The 12,702-nt window shown below is 49.4% G+C and overlaps 1 protein-coding gene across 8 annotated transcripts in view; it reads left to right on the forward strand.

Moving 5' to 3' along the window:
• SLC4A5 (solute carrier family 4 member 5) overlaps positions 1–12,702 on the forward strand; it is a 139,057-nt gene that overhangs the window by 109,895 nt on the left and 16,460 nt on the right. For 4 of the 8 annotated variants that reach the window (XM_025260798.3, XM_025260796.3, XM_025260800.3 and 1 more), the window contains 7 exons: positions 305–576; positions 4,953–5,011; positions 5,848–6,048; positions 8,500–8,613; positions 10,133–10,294; positions 11,096–11,274; positions 12,541–12,613. In XM_025260798.3, coding sequence (XP_025116583.2) covers positions 305–576; positions 4,953–5,011; positions 5,848–6,048; positions 8,500–8,613; positions 10,133–10,294; positions 11,096–11,274; positions 12,541–12,613 — 1,060 coding nt within the window. The remainder of the gene's footprint in view (positions 1–304; positions 577–4,952; positions 5,012–5,847; positions 6,049–8,499; positions 8,614–10,132; positions 10,295–11,095; positions 11,275–12,540; positions 12,614–12,702) is intronic. The other 4 variants (XM_025260804.3, XR_003102157.3, XR_003102156.3 and 1 more) reach the window with 2 other exon arrangements.

The following is a 12,702-nucleotide window of genomic DNA, read 5'->3' on the forward strand; positions in this document are numbered from 1 at the left end:
AAGGCCTGCTCCAGCTCGGTCATTCTGAAATTCCCTGTTTTCATTCACTCTGGCTGTTTGTTACCAAATATTTCAGAATGGAAGTGTGTGAGCACCTTTTTGCCACCCCATGAGATCCTTGCCCCAGAATTCTCACAGACCAGACAACCCCACCCAGGACCTGCCCACGGTCCCAGTCCTCTTGTAGTTCCTAGGGGGGTATCTGTGCCACAGGAGGAGCAGATGAGCCCCCCAGGGTGGGTCTGGGGAGCTGAGCACAGCCAAGAGCCCGGGCTGGAGGTCTTTGCTTCCCTCTGCCTTCCAGAGGCAATGGCCTGGACTACATGGAGTTCCGCCTCTGGATTGGCCTGCACTCAGCCGTCCAGTGCCTTATCCTGGTGGCCACAGATGCCAGCTTTGTCATCAAGTATATCACCCGCTTCACTGAGGAGGGTTTCTCCACCCTCATCAGCTTCATCTTCATCTACGATGCCATCAAGAAGATGATTGGTACCTTCAAGTACTACCCCATCAACATGAACTTTAAGCCTGACTCTATCACCACCTACAAATGCGAATGCGTCGCCCCTGACACAGGTGACCGGTAACCCCAGAGGTGCCCTGGGCCCTTACCCACTACCCACTCCCCTCACAACATCCAGGCCCCTTCTGCCCCCTGTTTCTCTACTCAAATGCAGGAGAGTGAGGCAGCTTGGGAGGGGCAGTTCAGCCAAGGGCTTTCTGTCCCAAGGCAGCAAGTACAGGGGCTTAAACCAGTTTTTGGAAGGAATCCAAGGGGACAAGAGCTCTAATGAGGGTCAAAATCCCAGAGCCCAGGGTTATAATCAGGAGGGAGCAGTGACAGTGATACCCCGGGAGAGGAAGAAGGCATGCTTGGCCTCAGCATGGGGTGATGTGCAGGCTACATCTGTCAGGAGTGCTGCTCAGGGGTTCCTGCATCAGGCCAGAGGTAGACTTGATGGGACCTCAAGTCCCTCCCAGTTACATGAGTTCATGACACCATGAGCTCTCCCTGACACATCTCTGCCAGTGTTTACAGCTGAAGGGTGAACATCCCTGCAGATGGTGACATGTCCAGGGTAGAGGGCCAGTCAGGGTGAGGAGAGCCTGGTAACCATGTCGCTGAAGAATGATTGGAGAACCTGGGGTTAACCAGATCTTAGAGTGGTATGAGAGAAGAACTGTCATGTCACAGAGGGGCCAGATTCACCCTGTGTAACTATAAGATGCAGAAGGAAGCCTGAGGAATGAAAGCTCCAGGAAGCCAAATGCTGGCTGAATTCAAGGTATAACTTACAGTGGTGGGAGCCACCCCCCGAGAGGTACGGGTCCCCTCGGTGGTAGCAAACTGCTTGGACACTACCTGGATATCCATCTACCAAAGGTATCTTAGAAAGGACCCCTGCTCTGGGTGGGAGGCTAAATCAACCAACGTCAGTCCGATAATACTCAGTGCCACTCCTGTGAAGGTCCTTCTGACCAGAAAAGCATCATCTGTAATGTTAGGACTTTCCATCCGTGAACCACTGGCCTCCTTTATAGTCATAATCACGCCCCTAGGAGCCCTCAGAGGGATGCACCCAGAGTGCCCAGGATGCTATAGAGCAGAGCCTAGAGGGACACCCACGTATCTCCTAGCACCACCAGGCTGGACTCACAGAGCAAACTGAGGTCCAGAGACACCCAAGGTCACACCAGTTTCTTAGCTGCAGAAGACGGGTATCAGTGCTGCTGGTCTCATGGGATGCTTGTGACGTTTTCATATCTATACTCAGATTGGGTGGGAATTGCACATAAGTAGACACTGTGTTGTTTAGCACCTTAATACATATGATTGATTAAAAATAATTGATCCTAAGTCAGCCAAAATATTTGTTGCACAATTACCATGCACTCTACTTTTGGCTAGGCCTTATAAAGTTTTCTGAGCTCAGAGAATGTGGTTTTGGTTGTACACTCTCACCCTCTGTCACTGCACTGAATTTGTAAAGATGTCTAGACCTAATTTTTTCTTTTTTTTCTCTATCATTAATTTTGAGGTATTTCATTAAAATCCAGCAGTAGGTAAAGCTGTCCTTCACCCTGATCCAGGGCATGTTGCTTGCCCAGGAGACTGAGGAGATCCTACCTGCTGGCTCTTGTCCTCATACCCTAGAGTAAATCCCGCTTCTGTGGGCCAAGCCCCACTGGGGTGCTTTCATTTTCTGCTCACACCCTTTGAACTACAGATCCATTGCATTAAACACACGTTCCCACAAACATGGCTTTTAGTACTACACATGATTGATTTCTTTCAGAAATAGTCCAAATTCTGAGGTCATATGAACATTCTGGGAACCATCTATCCACAGGAGAAACGAAATATATGGGTTCCCTAGGAACAGGGGACCCACTCCAGTGTTCTTGCCTGGAGAATCCCAGGGACGGGGGAGGCTGGTGGGCTGCCATCTATGGGGTTACACAGAGTCGGACACGACTGAAGCGACTTAGCAGCAGCAGGAACAGGGGATGTAAGCCTGAAAGGACATATAAAGTAGGATTTGAGAACCATTATCGAATCCACCTAATTCCAAATAGCATCTGGCCTGGCCTGGCCTGGCCCAGGTCCCTAATGTCACTGCATTTTTGGGGGTCATGCTATTGCCTTGGTTCTCAAAGTTGGTCCCTAGAAGCATCATCAATACTATCTGGGAACTTGTTAGGAATGCAGATTCTCAGGCACCACCCCAGGCCTGCTGAATCAGAAACTGGGGGTAGGTAGAGCCAGTTGTATATTAACAAGCCTTCTGGGTGAGTCTCATGCTTAAGTTTGAGAACCACAGCTCTATTAAACCAAATCATTATTAGCAACTAGCCCTAGTGAGATGAGGTTTTCAGTTTCCTCATGAAAAGGAAAAGGAAAGGAACAGGAAACAGGACAAGCTAGTTTTGATTAGGAGAATATGAAAGGGAAGATTCTAGATGTTTAGCAGGCTGGAGTAAGGGAGCTAACTAGGATAGTTTCTTTCCCAGTCCATGGGCCACTCATTTTCCAACAGTTCCATAATCCTAGTGTTACTGCAAAACCCAGTTTGACCATGGCACTCTCACTCTTTATCGGAAGAGCTTGTTTGGGGGCACTCTTTTTAATTGAATCTTGTTTCCATTGTAACTGATTTGTATTCTATTTATGGATGCTGCATACACTGACTTGGCTGCTTTCAATCCCAAGTGAGTACCACTTTGTAAACACTAGAATTTAAAACTAGTTGATGGTTGGACCTTTTCTGGGATTTTCCATGTTATAGTTCTTCCTTCATCTCCAAGTGGCTTTCAAATAAACCTTACATTGTTCTCAATATCAAAGAACGATAAAGCCTAAGCAGAAGACATCACAGGAAATCTGGTCTGACAACTTGGGCGACTGAGCGGCGCTGCACGCCCCAGCTCAGGCGGTAGCTGGGGGTCCTGTGCATTTGTGCGAGTAGCCCGGGTCAGCCGTGCTGCCTGCCTTCTCTGCTCCACTGTTAACTGTGCATCATGTTCTTTTGGTCAGTTGTGTGAGGAAAGGCAGCAGCTGTCCTCGATTTCTCTTCAGAATGATTGTAACAAACCTCTGGGTTTGTAGAACTTCTCAGAATATTCTGCTATGGGTCAAGACTGAATTCCTTAGCCACTCCCAGCCCCAAATGCCCAAGTATGGGCCGCATTAAAGGGTCCTTGATCACATCCACCCCATGACAGTTTATTGGAGGTTGCAGGATGCTTCAAGAATAGCCTCTTCTTCCCTCTGGGTTCCTAACCAGAGCTAGAAGGAGCCAAATGGGGCCTATGATGGATTTCAGGTCATTGCCAGCCAGCTGGCTGGGCCTCCTTCCTTCCTGCTCAAGTCAGCCACAGAGGAAGAGCTGAGTCAGCCTTCATTTGGAAGGCAAGGAGGCTCTGGCCCTGTTCCTTCACCGGTGCAGTGCAGGAGCAAGAGGGATGGCAACAAGCAGCCCTCCAAAGCTGCCTTTTAATAAATGGCCGCATCCCCCAGGGATGGGGGTTATAGTTCCCCTCAACTCATCTCATGGCCCCTGAAAGGAACCCTCCTCTGCTCCACTCACTCAGGGACACTGAGGCTGGGGCAGGGGAGTGTGGACAAGGGATCCAGAGTGAAGGCTGAGAGCAGCACCTCTGGGGACCAGATTCTCCTTCAGGTCCCTGGACCCAGCTTTAATTTTCCTCAGCAAGCACTTAAGGGGAAGATTAGGAAAGATATCAAACAAGTTCTTGCAGGCCCAGCTGACCTAAAAAAAAAAAACAAAACAAAACACATATGGAGAGCTCAGGAGAGAAGGGAAGTGTAATTTGAAAGGGAGCAGAACAGGAAAGGAAGCTCGCTGTCTAGAGCTGGGAGGTGTGTTGGCTCCAGCCAGCCTGTCTGGGGTAGATAGTGGCTCCCTCGAGTAGGAGTTGTGTGACCTTGGGCAAAGGGCAGGTTACTTCGCTTCTCTGGGCCTCAGTTACCTCATCCTTAAAATGGGGAGATTTCTTGGGGATTTAGGAACTTAGCAAGATGATGTGTTTAAGCGTTTGGCATAACGCATGGCAAAGAGTAAGTTCTTTGAAAATGTTTTTTACAGTCTAAGAGCAGAGACATTGGTCAGGTGAGTGGTAGGGTTTCATAAGGCACATTATTTACCCACTTGTGTTAGAGTTTTGTCTTGGCAGCAGTTTTTAAAGCCAGCCCTTTGAGATCAGACAGGATCTGTCCTATCCTGATGCAGCTAGTCTATCAGAACTGTGGCCTAGGGTCCCTCCCCAGGCAAAGTGAGAAGAGTGAAGCGGGGCAGCTACCCTCACAGTGAAAACCAGTCTTTAGCCCTAAGGAACCGGAAGGAGATATGAGAGGGCAGGGCCCGGTGTGGGGTGCAAGCTCCCCACCCCGCAGTTGATGACCCTTCCCCATGCCCTTTGCTCATCCGCAGCGAATACAACCCTGTTCAATGCTTCAGCCACGCTGCCACCAAATACCAACACTTCTCTGGTAAGTCCTTTCCTATTATTTCAGACATTTAAGGGCTTTTGTCTGTTGGAGAACTGTGGGTATCACATTGCAAAGGTGTGTGAACGTAGGGTAACCTGATTCATTGGAGACCTTCCTTATATAAACTACCACACGTCTCTTAATACAAACATACATAATGGCTAGTGGCAAGCATCTGTGTCGTTCATTATGTAGGTTCCTGAATGTTTGCACATTAACTTTTCAAAATATAAATTTTTAAATACTCTCCTTTTACTATACTTAGAGACATGTACGTACACATATGTACTTAGGAACATATATATATGAATATGTATAGGAATGTATATTATATACACATATGTAATTGTTTTGTGTGCCCTGGATTTTAAGCATCTGAGACACCAAAGGTCAAGTGACTGAAGTGACTAACCTCGCAGAGGTCTGACAAGGGTGGGGTGTGAGCCCCAGTATGTGAAAGGGAGTTAGAAGAGGAAGGAAAGGGAGGATACATGTGAGACACTCCAGGAGGGCGGTGTGGACAGGACCCACAGTTGACTGACTGGGATGGGAACCAGACCTGCACTTTTCCTCCTAACACAGCAGTACCTCCTAGAACACAATGAAGAAGCGCATGTCAGCTTCCGACCTCCCAGGGAGCCTCCTGCTTGTCGTTCCTTGAAATAGCCTGTCCCCAGAAGCATAACTCTGTTGCTGGGCACCATCATGGGGCAGGAGAGCTGGGCTCCCCGCCAGCATGGGAGGGCTGTGTGGGCTGCCTGGAAGCTGCAGGTGGGGGGACACAGCTGACCTGCCAGGAAGGGCCTGACTGTTTCTCTCCTGTCTTGGTCTCCAAGTACAACCCCCTTAACCTCACAGCGCTGGACTGGTCCCTGCTGAGCAAAAAGGAGTGCTTGAACTATGGTGGGCGCCTACTTGGGAATTCCTGCCAGTTCATCCCAGACCTGGCACTCATGTCATTCATCCTTTTCTTCGGGACGTACTCCATGACCCTGACCCTGAAGAAGTTCAAATTCAGCCGCTATTTCCCCACGAAGGTAACTTCACCCTGCAAGTAGAAGGGGGCCTCTAGTCAGACAGTTCACGTGGCGGCCTCTGCTGAGTCCCTGAGAGGGTTCTGGTCCATGTGATGGGTCCACATCAGCCCTTGCTCACTGAGGGTTTTTTTGTTAAGAGCACAGACTTTGTAGTCAGAGAGAACTGGGTTCCTTTGTTGTCAAATCTCCATGACAACACTCGATATTACGACTGTTTTCTTTAGCCTAGTAGCATATTGTGGTTTTCTTCATTTTATTTCCCCAGCGACTAATAAGTTGAAAATCTTTTCATGTGTTTATTGGCCATAAGACCATTGACTTTCTTCTTGTAAGAGGCTGTTTCAATTTCTTGCATATGTTCAACCGGATTGTCTTTCTCTTTCCAATTTGCAACTTGTTATACAGTCTGGATAGAAACTTTTTTGTGATCATATATCTTCTCCTGCTCTATGCCTGGCCTTGCTACTTTGCTAATGGTATCTCCTTTCTTTTTTTGGCTGCACTGGGTCTTCATTGCTGCACAGGGGCTTTCTCTAGTTGCAGTGAGCAGGGGCTATTCTCTAGTTGTGGTGCACAGGCTTCTCATTGCGGTGGCTGCTCTTATCGCGGAGCATGGGTTTAGTTGCTCTGGCGGCATGTAGGATCTTCCCGCGTCCTCTGCATTGACAGGCAGACTCCCAACCACGGGACCACCAGAGAAGTTCCTTAATGGTATATTTTGATTAATGGAGATTCTTAGCTTCACTGTAATCAAATGTATCAAATTTTTCCTCAAAGAAAATATTGGATAGGAAATATTCTATGTTATCTTCTAAAAGCTTCATTGTCTTTCCTTTCATGTTAAATCCGTAATTTTCCGGGATTGCTTCTGATGTTAAGCGTGAGAGAGTGGTTTTATTTTGATAGCCAATCGCTCAAGCACTCTTTTTTTTTTTTTTTTAAAGAGGCTATCCCTTCCCCACTGCTCTGCAGTGCTTCCCTTGAAAGTGAAAGTCACTCAGTCATGTCCAGCTCTTTGCGACCCCATGGACTGTAGTCCATGGAATTCTCCAGGCCAGAATACTGGAGTGGGTAGCCTTTCCCTTCTCCAGGGGATCTCCCCAACCTTGGGATGGAACCCAGGTCTCCTGCATTACAGGATTCTTTACCAGCTGAGCCACAAGAGAAGCAGTGTGTCCCTTGCTATATATCAAATGTTCATATGTGATGGGATCTGTTTCTAAGCTTTCTATTCCGTTTCACTGATTTATTTTATGTCAATATCAGTCTTCATTTCTAAGACTGATTAATACATATGTATATCTTACAGACCAAACTTTCCCTCTTTGTCCTTTTTTTCCAATAATGCCTTGGCCTTTTGCATTTCCACATAAATTGTAGTATCTTAAGTTTCACCAAAATAAAAACGTGCTGGAATTTTGATAGAATTATGTTGACTCTAAATGTCAACTTGAGGAGAAATTCTGAGTCTTCTGATCCATGAATATGGTATGCTGTGCTGTGCTTAGTCACTCAATCGTGTCTGACTCTTTGCGACCCCATGGACTATAGTCTGCCAGGATCCTCTGCCCATGGGAGTCTCCAGGCAAGAATACTGAAGTGGGTTGCCATGCCCTCCTCCAGGGGATCTTCCCAAGCCAGGGATCGAACCCAGGTCTCCTGCACTGCAGGTGGATTCTTTACCAGCTGAGCCACCAGGGAAGCTCCCATGAATGTGGTATGCCTTGCCATTTATTAAGGTGTTTTTTTCTCTTCATAGTGTTTTATAAGTTTTTATCTTGAGGTCTTGCACATTTTTTATTAGATTTATTCTTAGGTTCTTCTTCTTCTTCTTTTTTTTTTTTACCTATTTACTCTTTCTAAAGAGTCTTTTATTTGGCCTTTACAAAATACAACTTGAGTGAAAAGTAGTGTACTTGCAACACAAATGCATTAAATCAAAGTCCTGGGACTTCCCTGGTGAACCAGTGGTGAAGACTTTGCCTTCCACTGCAGGGGGTGCAAGTTCGATTCTTGGTTGGAGCTAAGATCCCACATGCCTTGTGGCCAAAAAAAACAAAACATAAAATAGAAGCAGTATTGTAACAAACTCAATGAAGACTTTTAAAAAACCACCACCTTTTCCGCTGTCAAATTACTTACAAACCACCACGTTGCCTCTTGAAATTCAGTGTTGCAGAGAAGAGTAAGAGCATAGCCATTTCACAGCTGTCAGATTGGTAAAAACACAAAGGTTTTGGAAAACCAGGTGTTGGAGACGAAAAGCAATGGGTGGGAGTGTCGCCAGGTCCATCCAGCTTAGAGAACAACTGGCCCTCTCTGACACAGCTGAAGATGGGTGTTCTGACTCTGCAGCTCAGGCTCTCAGCAGTTCTCCTCTTTGCTGCTAGAGGATGATATCTGCCCGGAGTGGGCAGGAGCTTCTCTGACGTGCTCATCTCTCTTTTGCAGGTTCGCGCCCTAATAGCTGACTTTTCCATCATCTTCTCCATCCTGCTCTTCTGTGGAATTGATGCCTGTTTTGGCTTGGCAACCCCGAAGCTGCTGGTGCCCAGCGAAATTAAGGTTTGCTCTGGAACCCTGCTCTGGGCATTTTTTCTGCCTGCCCCCCAGCTGCAGACCTCTTCCCCTCTATGCTGATCAAGTTTTTAATGTACTCAGCCAAGAGACCACATTGGTTCTCTGTATATGCTTCACACTTTCACTACACAGCCTCCTGGGGGCAGTCCTTTGAGGTGGTGGCTTGCAGATAGATCCATGATGAATTTCTGCTGTGTAGCCGCAGGATAAAGGGAAGGTGCTGGAATCCACGCTCCAGTTCAGCTGAGGCCCTTGATTTCCACTTATGGGTCTACAATTCCCTCACTCATGGTAGTCTGTAAGATGAACCACTTGGGATCTGTTGAAAATGGTCCTTTAAAACAGTGATCCTCGAGAGTTCCCTGGTAGCTTAGTGGTTGGGATGCTGGGCTGTCACACCATGGCCCAGGATCAGTTCCTGGTCAGGGAAATGAGATCTTGCAAGGTGAGCAAAACAAACACAAACCAATGATCCTCAGAGTGTGCTCTGGAAATCTGGGGGTGGCGTTTAGCATTTTAACAAGTCCTCCAGGAGCTTCCAGGGCCTGCGTAAGTTTCATAAATTTCCCATTAGTAGTGGTGGTTTACTTTCTAAGTGGTGTCCAATTCTTGTGACCCCGTGGACTGTAGCCCACCAGGCTCCTCTGTCCATGGGATTTTCCAGGCAAGAATACTAGAGTGGGTTGCCATTTCCTTCTCCAGGGGATCTTCACAACCCAGGGATCGAACCTGGGTCTCCTGTGCTGTAGGCGAATTCTTTACTGACTGAGCCATTAGTCCAGAGTTGGTGCTATTTGCTTGTAGCTCTGTTTGAGCCCTGCTCCCTCACAAGGAGCACCGCCCACCTAAACTGAACTGGGAGGTAGAGGTTCTAGAGCTGACCCTCCCTACTTTTGAGGGCTTTACTTTTGCAACATTATTTCAGCTTTAACATCTCATAAAAACTCACGTTGGCCTTGAAATTTAAAGTACTTCTTTCTCTTAAATAAGCAGAGTATAAACTTCAGCCTAGCTCCTGCACAGATAATGCCTTATTCTCAATATGCAAGTCTGAATTAATGTCTGGTGTTTTACAGACAACACTATAACACTCCCCAGACAGATGACTTAAGAGGAGAGGCAGAAAGTGCCAGGCACTGGGCCTCTCATTTTCTTTTTTCTTGCTTTTAGGCCTCATTCCCATTTCTTGTTAGCATATTTTGCAATTAGTGACCACAAACTCTCTCCCAACTTCCTCTGACTCTCCACCACCCTGTTTCCCAAACAAGCCCAGGGCAGCTGCAAAAAATCATCTCCTTTGTTCTGTAGACACCACGTCCTTCCCAAGACCCCTGTGCCTCCTGGATCTCTTTAAAGTTGCAGGTGCCTAACGCTTTAAGGAGAAAGAATATACTTGAAAAGTACTCCAGGTGTGGGAATAGCAGAGGTCTGGGAGAGTGGGCCGGACAACAAGTGCTCGGGGACAAGGGAGAGAGGAAAGGGCCCTCTCCTTTGCTCTGTTCAGCCCACACGGCCTGACCGAGGCTGGTTCGTGGCCCCCTTTGGGAAGAACCCATGGTGGGTGTACCTAGCGAGCATCCTGCCCGCCCTGCTGGTGACCATCCTGATCTTCATGGACCAGCAGATCACTGCCGTCATAGTCAACCGGAAGGAGAACAAGCTGAGGGTAAGCCTGGTGCTGGGAGGCAGGGGCACGGCCTCTTCCCACAGAGTCAGAAGGGATGAAGGAGGGAGGTGTTGCTTCTTGCAAAACGTTGGGCCATTTGTGAAGCAAGTATGAGGGCAGGAGACTGGAGTTCTGGTGGGGATGGGGGGAGAGGGGCAGGGGGAATGTGACCTCTGGATGTGGATAAAGCCAGAAGGGTCAGGACCAAACCCAGGTTGGGCCCCTGGGCATGCGCTTCTCGCTTCTCCCAAAGTGACTCTCCCAACTCTGTCTCCCGACATTGAACTCGGAAGTCTGAACAGATGCTAACAAGGGGATTTTGATCCAGAACCATAGACAGAGGAGCAGTCTTCACCTTCCTGGCCCCTCCAGCTTCTCTCCCTGCCTCTGGGTCTGAGGAGACTCCAGCTATCCTCTCCCCAATCCCAATCTAGACCACTCTAGGCGTGGGCTACACATGCCCCATTTGGGGCTTCTCTTTAGGGAATTGTAGAGATATTGCTTTGCTGGGTAGAAGACCCTGCTTCCCAAGGACCCAAACCCAGGGCCTCTCTGAGCCTGAACACCTCTCCTCCCTGACCTGCATCAGTTCCCTGGTTCACCAAACTCTGGGGGTGGTAAGGCCTGACCACCTTAGGGTGGCAGTCTTTCCAGAGTGCTATCTAGAAGGCTGAGGAGAGCCCTCAAAACCTCTTCTGCAAAATGGCTGCTTTGGGAGAGTTCTGTCTCTCCCACCCCACCCCAACAGGTGGCTGGGAGCAGGCTCCCTAGACAGCTTCCTCCCTCCCACTGCCTCTGCAGAAGGCGGCTGGCTACCATCTGGACCTGTTCTGGGTGGGCACCCTCATGGCTCTCTGCTCCTTCATGGGGCTCCCCTGGTACGTGGCTGCCACGGTCATCTCCATTGCCCACATCGACAGCCTCAAGATGGAGACAGAGACCAGCGCCCCTGGGGAGCAGCCCCAGTTCCTGGGGGTCAGGTAGGTGAAGGTCAGGGCCTGGGGACCACCTGAGCCGGAGTTGGGGTCAGTCTGGGGGGTAGGGAAGGGGGTTTTTCTTACCATCGAGGTATTTGGGTGAATAGGGCCCCTTCTCTAACAATCCAGGAGCCACAGGGATAGGAGTGATAGCTCTGAAGGGAGGGAAGAGGAAGACAAAACTTCAGCTGTTGTGGCGTCTTTTTAAGATTCCCAGCATGCACCCCAGCCCCGTCACACGCTCTCCTCTCGCCTATATAGGCCACTCAAGGGTTCCCACAGAGCACCTTCTGACCTGATTTTTGTCCCCTCTTTAAGACTGCCTGCCATGCCATCCCTCAAACCCCCCAAATCAGGGTTCACGTCTCACTCAATCTCATTCCTCCAGAAAGCCTTTCCAGGACCACTTCTACCCCTGGGCTGTGGCCCATGGCCTGTCACTTATGTTCCTTCCCTTGCCCCTCCACTCATGCCCAAGTCAGGTCCTTGACCTGTTTCAGGCAGGGAAGTGCATCTTCCACCCCTTAGGAGCTCTGGGGTGAGCCCACATCAGACACTGATGTTCTCATACATGGCTGTCCTGAGAACTTCTGCCCATGGCTTGAGAATACCTAGGCCACCCAGCAGGTCCCAAGCGAGGTTCCTGGGGTCAGGGCAGCGTCCTCTCCTGGATCCCCAAGCCCCAGATGTCTGGGCCTGAGCAGTCTGCCACAGAGCCCCAAGCTCCCTCCAGGCTTGTGCCTGCGTCTGAGCACTCCAGAAAACACATCTGCCCTGCAGCCCCCATACCTGCTCTGCCAGCAGCCTGGCCCCCTTCCCCTGCATCCTCATCAGTCATGTCCCACAGACGTGAGGTCTTGTTACAGTTGATAGGCAGGGATAATGAGCACTTCATCTCCCACTTCATCCTCACAGCAACCCCTCAGGTGGGCGCCATGAAGTACATTCTCCTCATGCTGAAGATGCTTAGGACCTTGACCGATGCCACATGGCTAGTAAGTGGCAGAGCCAGGATTAAAGCCAAGTCGGTCTGGCTCAAGCACCCCCTGAACAGCCTCCTGAAGGCCCCTACAAATGCCCTCACCTCAGTCAGATTCAGTCTCTACCCATGTGCTGGGCAGCTGGTCCTCAGGTCACTGGTTTACTCTCTGGAATGGGAGAGCAAGGCAGAGCCCAGGGCCTTGGACACAACCTTCAAGTGCCCACAGAAGGCTGGAATGTCACAGAGCGCCTCCCAGCCCACCCTGACCATGTGCTCTTCTCTGCCAGGGAACAGAGAGTGACTGGCACCGTCGTCTTCATCCTGACAGGGATCTCTGTCTTCCTGGCTCCTATCCTGCAGGTGAGGCTCCGCGCCCTCTGCGAGGGCCCTGTCCATCTGCGAAGGCACTGGCCTGATGCTTCAGAGCGCGGAACAGGCTCTCCACATGG

The sequence above is a fragment of the Bubalus bubalis genome, chromosome 12, assembly GCF_019923935.1.
Source record: "Bubalus bubalis isolate 160015118507 breed Murrah chromosome 12, NDDB_SH_1, whole genome shotgun sequence".
Taxonomy (NCBI): domain Eukaryota; kingdom Metazoa; phylum Chordata; class Mammalia; order Artiodactyla; family Bovidae; genus Bubalus; species Bubalus bubalis.